The sequence below is a fragment of the Polypterus senegalus genome, chromosome 12 (assembly GCF_016835505.1).
Source record: "Polypterus senegalus isolate Bchr_013 chromosome 12, ASM1683550v1, whole genome shotgun sequence".
NCBI lineage: Eukaryota > Metazoa > Chordata > Cladistia > Polypteriformes > Polypteridae > Polypterus > Polypterus senegalus.
Genome location: NC_053165.1, coordinates 77,869,899 through 77,884,986, shown reverse-complemented (window position 1 = coordinate 77,884,986; position 15,088 = coordinate 77,869,899). Strand labels below are relative to the sequence as shown.

The 15,088-nt window shown below is 43.9% G+C and overlaps 1 protein-coding gene across 7 annotated transcripts in view; it reads left to right on the top strand.

Moving 5' to 3' along the window:
• adgrl1a (adhesion G protein-coupled receptor L1a) overlaps window positions 1-15,088 on the top strand; it is a 294,832-nt gene that overhangs the window by 173,660 nt on the left and 106,084 nt on the right. For 2 of the 7 annotated variants that reach the window (XM_039772481.1, XM_039772477.1), the window contains exon 5: window positions 6,650-6,664. The exons of the other annotated variants lie outside the window; for them this stretch is intronic. In XM_039772481.1, the coding sequence (XP_039628415.1) occupies window positions 6,650-6,664 (15 nt within the window). The remainder of the gene's footprint in view (window positions 1-6,649; window positions 6,665-15,088) is intronic. 7 annotated transcript variants of the gene reach the window in all.

The following is a 15,088-nucleotide window of genomic DNA, read 5'->3' as shown; positions in this document are numbered from 1 at the left end:
TTAATGAGACATCAGGACAGAACAGAGCCAGAGGTCAGCTACCTGGAGTAACAAAGGCGACTAAACGAAGACGTTAAGCAAAAATCAAAATGTCAGGTCAACACCCAAAGCACAAAGGGAATTGTAACCAAATACACACACAGGTGGGATTTATCCAGAAACTCGGATGAGAAATTACTCTGAATTGCTACTGAAAGGTCACGACCTCTGAAGACATGCCCCTTAGCAACACAGGTCACTGCCTTGACAACAGGAGATGGCAGTGCCCGTAAAGATTCAAAATGGCTGCCAAAACAGCACAAAATAATTCAGAAAAGCAGAAGTAAGCTTTGCTTGAAGACATTAGTGTCAGAATACGGATTGCCTGCCTTGGAAACCCCGAATGAACATTAAAACAATCTGGATGAGCACCCACCTCACTAGTCCTGTCCACCTCATTCTTCTAAAGCAACATCAAGTCGAGTGTTGAAGGTCCACAAGGTCCTCCTGTCTGCTCGGTCGCTTATTCCAAGAGTCTGCAGTTCTTTGTGTAAAGATAAACTTCCTGATGTTTGTGTGACGTTTCCCCTTCCCAAGTTTCCAGCTGTGTCCTCGTGTTCTTGATGAGCTCATTTTAAAGTCACCGTCTCGATCCACTGGACTAATAACCTTCATCATTTGAAATACTTCAGTCGGGTCTCCTCTTCATCTCTGTAAAGGCTCCGCTCTTTGAATCTTTCCTCATCACTCATACCTTGCAGTCCCAGAATCAGCCCAGTTGCTCCTCTCTGGACCTTCTCTTGTGCTGCTGTAAGTCCTTCTTGTAGCCTGGAGACCCAAACTGCCCCCAGGACTCGAGATGAGGCCTCACCAGTGTGTTATAAAGCCTAAGCAGAACCTCCTGTGACTTGTACTCCTCACGTCAAGGCGCTATATAACCTGACAGTCTGCTAGCCCTCTTAATGGCTTCTGAACACTGTGTGGCAGTTGTTAGTGTCGAGTCCACTACGACTCCTAAATCCTTCTCATGAGGTGTACTCTCGATTTTCAGACCTCCCACAAGTAACAAATTTCATCGTCCACAAGTCTGCCCAAGCCAGTATGCTGTCCAAGTCCCTCTGTGATGATTCAATGGATTCTCAGTTATCTGCCAATCCACCAATCTTGGAATCGTCTGACAACTTAACCAGCTTGTTAGTTATATTCCTATACAAATAAATAATAATAATAATAATATAATATTTAATAAAACTTAAATTCCTATCCAAAGCCAGCTTACTGTCCTAAAGTTGCTTGGCTCTGCCTGGTCACCCTTTGTATATAACGAGATCATATCTGCCATTTTCCAGTCCTTCAGAATTTCCTCAGTGTGCAGTGACTTCCTAAAAATGTGTTAAGGGTTCATATCTGTACTCGCTGACCTCCTGGAGAACTCGAGGGTACATATTGTCTGGTCCTGGCGATCTGTTTGATGTCAGCCTATTTAATCCCGATCTACAATTCCTAAATCTCCCTGTACCCCCTCAGTAGTCCCTGATACCACTGGGAGGTTATCTTCTTCCTCAACTGTGAAGACAAGTTTCGAGCGTCCATTATTGCACTGTCTGTATCTTCTAATTCCCTTTACTTTACTATTCCTGATGCACTTCACCTCCTCCTCGACTGTTCTTTTACTACTAAAATACTGAAGGACTCTGTCCGGGTCATCTGGCGCCTTATCTGCCATATTTCTCTCTAACTGTCTTTTAGCCTCGCTGATGTCCTTCCTTCTTAATGTTTGCCCTCATGTTCTCATACGCCCTACTATTCACACTGGAGTTACTTGTCTTATACGCCTTGTTCGTCTCTTTCAGTCTTGACAGTTTTAGTCTTTGCATCCACGCTCTTCCAAAACACTGAGAACTATTTTATGTTATGGTCACCTGAAAAATAAAAGTTCAATTGGATAAAGAAGCGCATAAGAAAAATAAAAAGATGAAGTGATCCACTTCACGGCATTTAATAGGGAGATGGGTCTGCAGGACCACATTCTGTGTCGTTCAGTTAGGAGCTGCAGTTTAACCAAACGTTTGACATTTGTTTTCTTTTTAATAATATTCTGCTGTTTGACTATCAGAGCCTGCAGCTTTTCTACCTTCCTCTTTCACGGTTTATCCAACGTGTTTGCGTATTTAATTAAAAATTCTTGAATTCGAGCCTCCTCTGCCTTACACTGTGATGACTTCAGTGCTCTACATACAGGACTGTTTGATCGTTTGAGTTGCTGATTTGCACCCCGGTATTCCTGACCTCCGTCTTATGTGTTCAGTCGTTTCTTCGGGTTCACAACACAACACGATGGCATCACTTAAGTGGCGGTGGCTTGATTTCTGTTGTGGCCTTTAAATTGAATTTGGTTTGTAAATCCTTTCTTGTCTGTGGAGATCAGCGGCGGGCGGCTCTGCTTACTCGTCGTCGATTTTAGAGACGCGATTAATGAATTCTGCGGCACTTTATTTTATTTTTTTTTAATATTATTTAACCCCTCACATACGTCTGCTGCCATCTTTCATTATTAAACTCTGAAAATCTCAATTCCAGAGTCTTAAATGAAGCCTTGTAGGCTCCAAATGAAAGTGAAATTAAAAATGTCATTTTATGGTCGTGAAATAAAAAGGGGTCTTCAATGGGAACGTCTCCCGAGGAGGTTTATATTCTGAAAAAAAAAACGCAATTAACTGAGCAACATTCATCAGATATTGTTTAGTGTGCAAAAGTTCCTGAGAAAAGGCCAATTAAATCATTTTATAGTAATTTAGTAAAATATTTGGTGACAAAACTTGCTTACCCTGTAAAAATGTGAGCGTCTGTAGCACTTCTTAATAATGTCAAAGCATCAGCTTTCATTGTTCCATATGTCCCCTGGTAGCCATCTTAGCCATACGGCAGCATTATCAAAAAAAAGAGACAAGAAAAGTCGGATAATTAGAGACTTGTGTGCCGCGGTGGCAGCAAATCTGACTGGGGACCTGCAGACGACCGAGGTGTCATAGATGGGCAAATTCTGAAAAGTGATCCAGTAGGGTACAAGCGCATGATTAACGTTCTCGCATTAAATTCGTTATTGCTGAATGATGTCATATAACACAACCTTAACATTATGAAGGCAAACAAATGATTCACACGTCGAGTGCGGTCACAACAACAATGTGATTACTGCAAAGCACAAGAAAGACAAAGTGAGAAGGAAAATGGCAGACCCTGATCATTTAGAGACCACCTTGTATTTGTGGCCACTGACTGTGATGGCGCCATTTGTACTTTTGTTGGCAGGTTCGAGGCACCGCTTGTGGTTTTCTAAAGTCCCACAGCAGATGGACGCTGTGCATATTATGGAGGCCACATTTCGAGTGCCACTGCTACGGTAGAGGCGAAGGCTGATTTATACCTCTGTGCGGAGGCGACGCCATCGAAAAGCAGTTCGATGCTTGTAACACACAAGAAAAGCGAGTGATCTGCTGAAATGTGGCCGTCCAGGACCACCACTCCTCCTCTGGGGACCACAAGATTTGCCCCTCACATTTCTGCACTTTTTCATACATTAACAAATTCTAGCATTTCAAGGAATTACGTGTTTACCAAACCGGCCAGTCTCTCCCACATGTGAGCCCCCATGTGAATCCTGCTGCGCTGCATCTGGGGTTTGGGGGGACCTCCTCACACAGGCTGCTCCCTTGCTAGGAACATCAGACTGCCAGGTGACAAATACAATTTCAAAATCTTCTACCAACTGCTACCAACACAACTACTAGTGAGTGTGTGAAAGACTCGAGAGCCGCCATCGGAAGAAGCTGAGGGCTTATCGGTGGTTTGTCAAATATGGATGAGCCAACAACTCAGCAGGCTCATTTGTCCAACTTTCCCTGCGGCTTTTCATTTAATTGGTACAACAGATCAAGTGTATGGATGGAGTTCAGGATGTACGCTGTGTATGTAGGGCATCTGATTTTTTGCAAAACATGGAGGTGTAGCTGGTCTTTGATTAAACTTTGTGAAGTATGGCTTCCTATGTGGAGCACACCTTCACCGGTTTCTCTTTCTCAAGCTGCTCATTCCGGTTTATTTGTTTGTTTCTTTTAGCCATTTGGCTTTGTTGTAACTTGTAAAAAGAAATTACACATACGCTCAGCTGCCATTACAGCAAACCCCAAGAAGAGAGTGACCCACATAGGAGGCTGCACAGATACAGTGGGGTAACTCCCTGGAGGACAGGGTCACTCACACGGCACACATGAAGATCACTAAGTGGTAGATAGATAGATAGATATGAAAGGCGCTATATAATAGATATGAAAGGTACTATAAGATAGATAGATAGATATGAAAGGCACTATAAGATAGATAGATAGATATGAAAGGCACTATATAATAGATAGATAGATATGAAAGGTACTATATAATAGATAGATAGATATGAAAGGCACTATATACTAGATAGATAGATATGAAAGGCACTATATAATAGATAGATAGATAGATATGAAAGGCACTATATAATAGATAGATAGATAGATAGATAGATATGAAAGGCACTATATAATAGATACATAGATATAAAAGGTACTATATACTAGATAGATAGATAGATATGAAAGGCACTATATACTAGATAGACAGATATGAAAGGTACTATATAATAGATAGATAGATAGATAGATATGAAAGGCACTATATACTAGATAGATAGATAGATAGATATGAAAGGTACTATACAGTATAATAGATAGATATGAAAGGCGCTATATAATAGATAGATAGATATGAAAGGCATGATAGATAGATAGATAGATACTTTATTAATCCCAAGAGGAAATTCCCATACTCCAGCAGCACCATACTGAGAACAGTATTAAATATCAGAGTGATAACAATGCAGGTATAACAGACAATAACTTTGTATAATGTTAACGTTTACCCCCCGAGTCACACAGTGTGGGGTCTCCTCAGTCTGTCAGTGGAGCAGGACGGTGACAGCAGTCTGTCGCTGAAGCTGCTCCTCTGTCTGGAGATGATCCTGTTCAATGGATTCTCCATGATTGATAAGAGTCTGCTCAGCGGCCGTCACTCTGCCATGGATTCCAGTCAGACGATTTGCTTTCAGAAGCAAACACTTGTGACAGGATTTAAATCAACAAAAACACATTCAAAGTAGATGCAACCACAACCGCCATAATGCCCCCAATTTATGTTACAATGACTGGATTTGTAAACTGAACAACGATATTAGGCCCAGTTTTACAAATTTAGGCCCACGCAGTTCTGAGCTCTTTGTGCCACCACAGAAGCAGAGCCTCGTCTATTTAAAGTTTTATATGTAAGAAGAAGGATTTTCAGATCGGCTGAAAACTTAGCTGGCAGCCATTGTAAGGATTCGAGGACAGGGGTTATGTGGTAAGGATTCTTACAGCAGCATTTTGAATGAATTGAATAAAACATTGCATCCGTCAAAGCTACTAAAAGTAAATGCGTAAATAATTTCTCCGTGTCCTCCATATTCAAAAACCATCTAAAATTTCCAACATCTGTAACCCCCAAATAAATGCTAATGCCCTGTGGATTACACAAAATGGAAAGTGTGGGTGCAGGAAAAACAAAAAAAAATCCCAAAATATGTTTTCAGTGGGCAGGAGGAAAGCCACATGATCATCCCAAACCGTGGACTTACACGGGGGACAGATGTGCCGCTTAATTTGATTTGCTTTATGAATTTTCTGAGTAATCAACTTTTGTTTTCCTTTTGTGCAGAACGACTGATTCACTGATTGGATGGATGAACAGGATGATGGGATTGCCTGATCGTTATGAGTGTATACAGTGTGGTTACCTGCGCACGTGTGCAGACTGGCAAGTCCTGGAGCTCTGGGCGGGAGCACCGGTTTACAAGTTGCCTGCGTGTGTGACGTGCAAGGAATAACACGTTTATTTAGGAATCTTCTAGGAACTCTGGCAGAGCCCCGGAGTCCTGGTCCTGAACCCTGACGAGTGAGTGAGTGGCAAATGTTTATCGTGAAAACGGGCCAATTAAAGCCAAGCACTGACTGAATGATGTTGATTTACTTCTCTCCCTTTATGACAGCAGGTTGATCGATGTCACACTGCGGTGACACTGAGCTTTTCAGATTGCGGTCACAGAGGATCTCTTTGACTTTCTCCTTTTTCTCTCTCACTTGCTCCTCTGCTTTTCTTCTTCTTCTCCTCCTCCACTTCTCTCTTTCTCTGTCCTTCCATCTTCTTTCTCTTCTTCTGTTTTTTCCTCCCATAGACACGTCCCTGTGTATGTATGAAGTGTGGGGGCGGGTGGGCGCTAGGTACCCACATACCGGCTCACCCACCCTGGTCAGGCAGATAAGCTCCTGCGGTCACCTCGGATGGACGAGCAAGAGCTGGCAGCACTGTGGAGGTGGGAGGGGATGGGTAAAGGGATTACCAAAAAAAAAACTCAAAGCAAGAATGGTCAAAAGTTGAAACCAAGAGTAAGAAAGGAAAACCAAAATAAAAGAAAGGAAAGCCAAGGGAGACAGACGGTTTAATCTCTTTTCTCTTTTTTCCTTGCACTTGTTTTTTCTTTCATTTTATTTTTTCTTTTTCTCTCTTCTCTCTCTCTCTCTCTTTTTTTCCGATGCTTGAGTAGAAGTGGACCAAAAAGGTAAAGACCACAATGAACATAACAACCACAGACCCCCTAATCCCAGCACCTTGTTTTGTGCTCATGTTTAATGTCTACTCCCCTCCCTCCCCTTATCTCTTCCTCTTCTTCTGCCTCTCTCTCTCTCTCTCTCTCCTCTCTCTTTTTCTAGCTTTCTCTTTCTCTTCCTCCCTCTTTCTCTCTCTGGCGTCATGTAGAAAAGAATGATTAGCATTAAAAATAACGAAATTCCCAAGGAGGCTCATGCTGACATGTCTGTACTGCACATTGACCTCCCTCTCTCCTCTCTCTCTCTCTCCCCCTCTTTCTTTCTCTCGCTCCCTCTCTCTCACTCTCTCTCTCTCTCTGTATTTCAAGATGGACACAGATAGATAGACGCGGACGTCTCCTGTGTTTATCTATTTGTGTCTTTGCTCACAACTTTACAAGCTTCCTCTCCAAAACCAACCCTTGCAGTAATTTCACATCAAAAAACTTGATAAGGCTGCAGCCATCATTGTTCCTCCCGCCTTCACTTCCTAATTTCTTATTAACCTACATGGGACACATCTCCTGACCTCTGTAACAAACCTCTCCAACTTCTGATCTCTCTAGTATTATTATTACTATTACTATTACTATTACTATTATTATTACTACTTCTATTATGATTGTTGTTTTTTCCAGCGTGTTGTCTCTCTCTTTGCTGTTTTCTCTCTTTTTGCTCTTTCTCTTTCACTCTCTTCCCCTTTTTCCCTTTTCTTTGCTTCCTTTAGGGTGAGACAGTTTTTTTTTTTCTTAAAAAAAAAAAAAAAGAAAGTAATAATAATTTATAAAAGGCAAAAGAATCCTCTCTTTACCTCCTCCAACCAACCATTGGGTGCTTCCGTGTGTCCGTACTCGAACCTGCCATCCAATCAGCTCCTCTCTAACTCTCATGTCTCCATGGCAACCAGTTCCAGCTTACCTGGGCCTACCTCAATCACAGCCACCTCTACCCCTCTTTGTGATTCTTTGCTTTTCCAATTTTGATTTTTAATTTGGTTTTTCTTTTGTTTTAATACTCCTTCAATTTTGTTTCTATAACCTCTTTCAAATGTTCACCAACAGATTGTTATTGCTCTTGTTCCTTGGATTTTTTGATTATTTGTTTGTGTTTTTACTTTTTTTTCCCTTATGGAAAACATGTTTACTTTCCTTTACCTTCCTTTGAATGTGTAAAAACTAACAAAAATGAAACTTTAACAGTGTGTCTCTGTAGACATCCTACATTAAACATATATGTGTGACGTGTGTATATGCCGAAGGAACACCAGGATCTGGGGAATGGCGGCAGCAGTCCCAGCAATGCCCAAAAGTGTGCCAGCCTCACACTCTGGAGATTGCTGGGATGTCAGAGCCCAACCTGAAATGCCTACTTGGAGATTTGTAGAAAGAAACTGTGCAGAAGCAGACGTGCAAATGACTCACTCCAGATGTTGGTTTGTTTAACTCGAAAAAAACGTGTATATACAACTGGTTTGATATCCTGGGAATGACAAGAAATGATTTACTGACAAACACCTTTTTTTTTTTCTGTTTTTAGGCATAAAAAAGTGGTTTACGAATGCATGCGTTTCATTCCATAGTGGCATGCAGGAAAAAAAAAAAAAAGATTTATACAATGTGATTGGAGAAAGGAGCGATCAAAGTGTGCACATTAGAGACATCCCAGAATTACACGACACTCGTGACGCGCAGGTTCAGCGGCCATGTAGAAACCTGACAGCGGACCCCCTAATGAATGAATTAAGACATGTCTGTCTATCGCTCTATCTATCTGTCTATTGCTGTATATAGCGCCTTTCACTTCTATTGATCCATTATATAGCGCCTTTCACTTCTATTGATCCATTATATAGCACCTTTCACTACTATTGATCCATTATATAGCGCTTTTCACTTCTATTAATCCATTATATAGCGCCTTTCACTTCTATTGATCCATTATATAGCGCCTTTCGCACTTATCTGTCTATCTAGCAGCAAGTCAGACCTGCCTGCGTTCTTCATCATCCTTAGCGTCCTCCATGGCCGCCAATCAAATTGTGTTTGACAGAGAGACTGCTGCAAGCTGGCGGCAGGGACTGGTGCAGATGACAGATACAGTGTCCATCTGTCTGTCTGTCTATTATATAGTGCCTTTCACATCTGTCTGTCTGTCTACTCAGTTTAAACAGCACCCTTCATAGTTCCTTCAGCACTTCTGTATCAAACCTTTAATGTGAAGCTTTACAAGTGAGACTTCTTTTTGCCCCCTTTTTGTACGGTCTTATATTTAATAGTAAGTTTAATACCCCGTGTTTACATCGAACAGGAGGGCCTCCTCGCGTCGCTTCGCCAGGCAGCCCACTTAATATCTAAACACAGTTGCTCTTCTTTTCATGCCATTCAGCAGCTTCACTTGTCTATAAAGTGTGTCGTGTGTGTGTGTGTGTGTGTGTGTGTCGTGAAAATAAGATGCTAAAAGCAGATAAAGTTCTGCGTCCCGTGGGATGTACTGTTTAATTATCTGGGGGGGGAGACAAAACAGGAATAGCAAAAGTGCAGGATTGTCAGGCGCCGCGTCTCAACCGCTCTGAGCAACCAGTGGGTTCTTCATGGACACCTTCTGCTTGCGCTGATACTTAAATTACTTTAAATGAAGTTCTTTAGTGAGTTGGGCGGAACATATATAATACTAGGAGGCTTCACCCTCTGCTCACTTCGCTCGCCAACCCCCCTGGCCCGCGCTACGTGCCAGTCACTTCATGTCTCTGCCGCTCGGGTATGTGAATTTCACTTTCACCAAACAACAAATCTTTTCATTCTCGCAGATACGCCTCTTCATTGGGAAGAAGCACGACTTTTCCCTGATGGTAGACAATCTACAAGTCTCCGACATAAAGTTTAAATCTGAACAATATATTCAAACTCTTTTTGCTGTTCCGTTATTTCATCGAGTAATAATTAACATTTTGTTTGCGCTAATGCGATCTTTACTAGCATTTCTTTGAGAATTTTGAATTCTAGTACTTTCATCATCTCTAACCTGCTCAGCGTGTGTATCACGCCGATGTTTCTGAACCTCTTTACGACGTTCTACTTTGTCATCTACTCTTTGTCTTTTACTTCCCTGGTTAAATAAGTCTCATCTCGCAGGATGTGAAAGTGTCTCTCTGAGAAAGTCTCGTCTCAACCCAGGATTTTTTTTATATGATAGACAGACAGACAGGCAGATAATTGTGGTATAGTTGGCAGGATAATAGACAGACAGACATGAAAGGCACTATATAATAGACAGATCTACATAATTAGCTCTTCACCACTGTTTCAATTCTGAGCAAGTTCTTCTCGCTGCTGCTAACCCCAAACACAAGGCTGGTGGATCAAATTTGGTTTTTCTGGTGGTCTCTTTGCGTGGTCTTGAGCACTCATGCCGATAACTGCAGAGGCCGCCCTTCTGATATGCCATCGCCTGAACACATTGCATTTGGTGACCCCCTCGGCTGATCCTGTAAAACCTGCCACATGTGCAGTACCCCAGTTTCTCCCTCCATCTGTGAGACTGCGGACCCAGAAGGGATATTTGAGGTTCCCGATGGCGGGCTTTATTGATTGTAATATTTTCTAAATTGAAGACTCGAGCGCCACATGTGCTACATTTGTAGTGCTGTTCCCCCCTTCGTCACCACATCCCAATACTCTGTGCTAACTTTCAAGTAGGGACGTGTCGTGTTTGGGTCACCCCAGTGACAGGAGAGGCTGAAATCTGCTCACTTCTTCTGCGACTTATAGATAGATAGATACTTTATTATTATTTCTCTGTAGTTTCTCATAAACACTGCAAGGCTTTCACCTTTCATTTTTATGTCCTTTATGGATGACCGATGAGCATCCTAGTAGGCACCAACACTGCATGAGCCACCAGTCGGTTTCACGGCCCATTCTTATACACCGTCACAACCCGGACCAGCTTAGAGCCACCATTTGACCTCACATGCATATCTTTGAGAAGAAAATGACATATTGCTGTGTTTCTAGAAATAAAGGTGAAGTGGAAGTGGGACCCACAGTCTCCCACCGCTCTGATCTAAAAGTGTAGGCCTCATCACTCCAAAGCAGCCTGGCCCCAAACGTAAGATGCAGGCTCAATAGTGGGGAGAAGGCTTTGTAGTCTAAAATATCCAGCAAGGGACAGAGAGAGAGAACCGTAGAAACCTCTGGCCCATGATAACAAAGGCAAGTTCTTTTAATGATTTGATATACTTTGGTGAAATTGCCCTTTTGCTTGATCTTTGCGGGTCAGAATGCAAGGCAAGCCATTCTACAACATCCCTGGAGCAAATTTCAGGTTAAGGGCCTGCACAAGGGCCCAACAGAGGAAGATCCCTATTGGCAGTAACGGGATTTGAACCGGCCACCTCTCAGATGCCAGCGCAGATCCTTAGCTACAGAGCGAGAAGTTGAGAAGTCAAAACTGAAAACCAAAGAGCAGGAGAGAAACACGCGGCTGGATGGTTGGTTAGACTTTCAATAAATAAATAACAAATAAACAACAACCCCCCAAACATTTACCAGCACCTTCCACAGTGTAAGAGAATCCCAGCACGTTTTTAGAGCTCCTTCCCAGCAGATACCCAGTTGACATCGGGGGGTTTTGCTCGCTCGGGACACTACATTTGCACCCCTGTTAGTTTTGGCTCAAAGGATGCATGGATTACATGGAAGCCCACTTTGGTTGCACCTCCTCACTCGTGCGGTGCCTTTACTCAGCCCACCCAAAGCACTTTTAATGAAAGCTGAGACATCAGAGCCTCCGGCGGGAGCTTGTTTTATGGGTCGTTGAGTTAATCAGACGTACTTCTTATTCCTATAAAATGGTTAATTATTTTTGCAGCGGAGGGTGCTGTGCTGTCATCGGCAATAAGCAACACGTCCGAGCGCCATAAAAGCGGCCTTCATTATCTCTGCAGCCTTTGCCATTAGGCGTGCAGGCAGCCCCCTGGCCGTCCCCTCGGCTCTTCGCTCTCGGGAATGCCACCGCTTGATTTACACTTCATCCTTAATTACAGAAAGTCAAGTAAAGTCGGCTGGAGTGTCCTCAAAGAGCCCTGGGCACGTCATGTTGTGGCCGTCTAATGGAGAGGCCATCTTCCACGTTGTCTCTTCTTCCTGGGGAGCTGAAAATGGAAGACCTGACCACCCAGGCCGGTGCTTCCATGCTTGTGTCCTGAAACCTTGTCAGCAGATGTCCTTCAGAAGGGCTGGTGACACCCAGAGTGACAGACCGGCCATCGGTGTGTGTGCTCTGGGCTGATGGTCAGCGTAGATCTTGGCGGTCACATCCTCATTCTACAAAACCAAGAGCGGCAGAGCTGAGGATGAAATTAGCGCCCGCCTGCTCAGAGATCAGGTACCCCTCCAAGTCGACGTGGTGTAAGGAGGTCCTCCATTACCATCTCTCAGTCAGCCCATTCCTAACGACCTTCATTCAGGTTATGCTCTACACCAACAGGGATGATTTTTTTAATAATAATTTGAATTTTTCCAGCCTTCCCAGAAGAAGTCGTTGGTGTCGTTTGGATTTTTTTACACCTAAATTTTCCAACCCTGCTGTTATTTTAGAACCTCCGTTTAGCAGTTCACTTGTACTTCACACCATTTTGTTTTGTCCATAGGTGCCATTGGTTGACAGACTTTTCGTCTGCCATTTCCATGGCATTGTATCCCAGGATGCATCGGGAAGTCCCCAGTATCCGAGATTAGACCGAACCTTGACTTTGACTTTGGATTTTGCTTTACGGTTTTCTTGAATGTTTTCCTCTCTTTTGATTCACCGTCTTGCCCTTTGCTTTGCCCTTTGACTCCATTCTTCCTCCCGCTCCTTACTCTTTAATTGCCCGTTTTTGCAGACGATACACGCGTGTCCTTAATAAGAGGAGACTTGACTCGAGCAGTCAAACGAGTCACCGACACGGCTGACGTCTCATACGTATGAAGCAGCAGGTCGAGGTCCTCAGGTCACTGTAGTGTGAATGTGGCTGGACTACCAGAAATCTCGTAATCGTGGACACAGTCAACGGTCAAATGATGGCCGGCGTGGCAGCGAGCAGCTGAAAGCTCTCATTGATCGTCTGTGTAGCACACACACTATTCCCGTGTCTCTCCCATCTCGCCGCCCTTCCCACTGTAATAAAAATAACGTACAAGGCGATCAAAACCGAAACCAACCATTTCTAGGACGTGCAGAAACGTTGGCGTACCCACTGATGCATTTGAACAAGTGTTCAGGTCATGGCATTCATACGTCACCTCCTGTGGCATCCTCGCTAAGACAAACACGGCCACATGACCGACTTCAAGATAGCAGAGTGGTAAACCAAAACTATTAGAAACCAGCGTTTTACTGGCAGCACGAACTGTGAAAGTAACTTCAACTCTTGAGAGGACACAAATAAAACCAAAGGGCATCAGAATATCAAGGGAAAAGATACGGGGGAGGCACTGCCCTCTGCAGGTGGGTTTTAGATTGCCGTCTCTCGTTCAATCAAATTACAAATATTCATTTCCACTCTGAGCCTGGGAGTGAAGACTACAAACTCCAGTGCCAGTTTAGTTGTGCCCGCACCTCACTGGCCTGTCAAAGGTGGACCTCACTGGGTCATGTGATTTCTCTTCTGATGAAGCCCCTCAGTACCCTTAAATCAAAGCAGCTGGATGTCCAATAAACCGGTGCAGACCGGCTTGACGACGAGTCCAGACAGAGATCTTCCGATCTCTGGGTGCGCCATCTTTGAGCCACAGGACGGAGGGATGTCTTCTTTACTTTTACTCTTCAGGTTGCAGGTGGCCTGATGTCATGGCTGCAGTAGCGGTGGGCACTAATTTCCCCCCATTTTGGCCTAATTTCAGGCGAAGTAAAATAGCCGGTTTGTATCGTAACAGCTTAATGGGTCTTTGCCTTGCAGACAGCTTGGATGTTGATGGCCAAGAAGTGAGAAGTGAGCAGCTCATTTCTGGAATTGCTGCTGAGAAAGCAACACGAGCCTCACAGTAAGTTGTGGGGGTCAAACTGAGACGCTGAGTGCTAGCGGTGCCCACCTGGGCCTTAATGGTGCCGCTCCCCGTGTTGCCCGCTGTCTGTGTAATCCACAGTGCTACTTTGCTTTTCTCACAAAACTGGGCTTACAGCACACTTGTGACAGCCTGGGATTTCAGGGCACGGTTGGCACGTTACCTCTGTGCCTTCTGATTACTGCTTTTCTTCTCCCATCATTTTAAGGCTGTTCAGAATATGGCATCTCTAAGTCGACTCACTGTGTGTGCCCTGCAGTAGACTGGCACCCTCTCCTGCCCTCAGTTAACTCCGACCTTGTGCCTGATGCCATCAAGATAGGCTTTGGCTCCCCACGACTCTCAATTGGAATAAGCAGGTTCAGAAAATGAAAGGGCCTAAGCTGAGCGTGCCAGTACCTCACTTGGCACAGGACCAAAGCCTGGCATCAGCACTCAAGGCCTGTTTTCAGTCGATGTACACTAACTCGGGGTACACACCGTGAATGGATCTGTTGTTTGGCTTCTTCTCACACGTCCAGAAATGTTTTGCAGCCCCACTTGTAACAGTCGCCTCCCGATTGGCCGATGGGGACTGAAACGCGGAACTCGGCTGGCAGGACAAACTCAGGTTGACGGTACCCAAACTTTTTAGATGTGTCCACTCAAATCGAGTTGGAATGAATCTCGTACATTTTTAGAAGAGATGCCCTCTTAACACTAATGAACCAAACCAAACTGTTAGTTTATTTTCAGCTCTCTGACTGTTATCGACATCTTCTTTTTCTTTATGATCTTCACCATGGCTCAGATGTCATGTGGTCTAAAACAGAAGACGTGCTCCCTGGCGCCATTGTAAGGTAGCAACACAAACCAAATTGCCAAAAGTACCAAAAGGCGGCGATCAATAAATAAAATGGCAGTGAAAAACCAATCATAAAAATTCCAAACGAATAACAAACCTCCCTAAGATCTTAGAAGCTCCGGGGCACGTGGCACACACACGTGCTGCTAGTCGTCTTCAGCAGGACTGTTGTGAATGACTTTCCTGTGACATATTGACAGTTGTTAACGTTTTTAGGGTTGCCTGTCCGCCGATGGTTCTTGCCTTATTCCCTATGAATGCTGGGCCCCAGGTGCCCCACGATTGTGCCCAAAAGTAAGCGGGTCAGGGTGGGCGATTATCATTCTCTTATTAAAAATATTTATCATCCTTTTATTGAGGCCATGTTGTTTTCTATGGGCGCTGCCATTTGTGGTTGTTCATGAGTGGAAATCGACCAGAAGTCAACAGTTACGTGAAGTCTGCGACACTATAACGATGATGGCAGTGCACTTCCTGACGATTCCATAAGGAATTCTGGGCAGTTG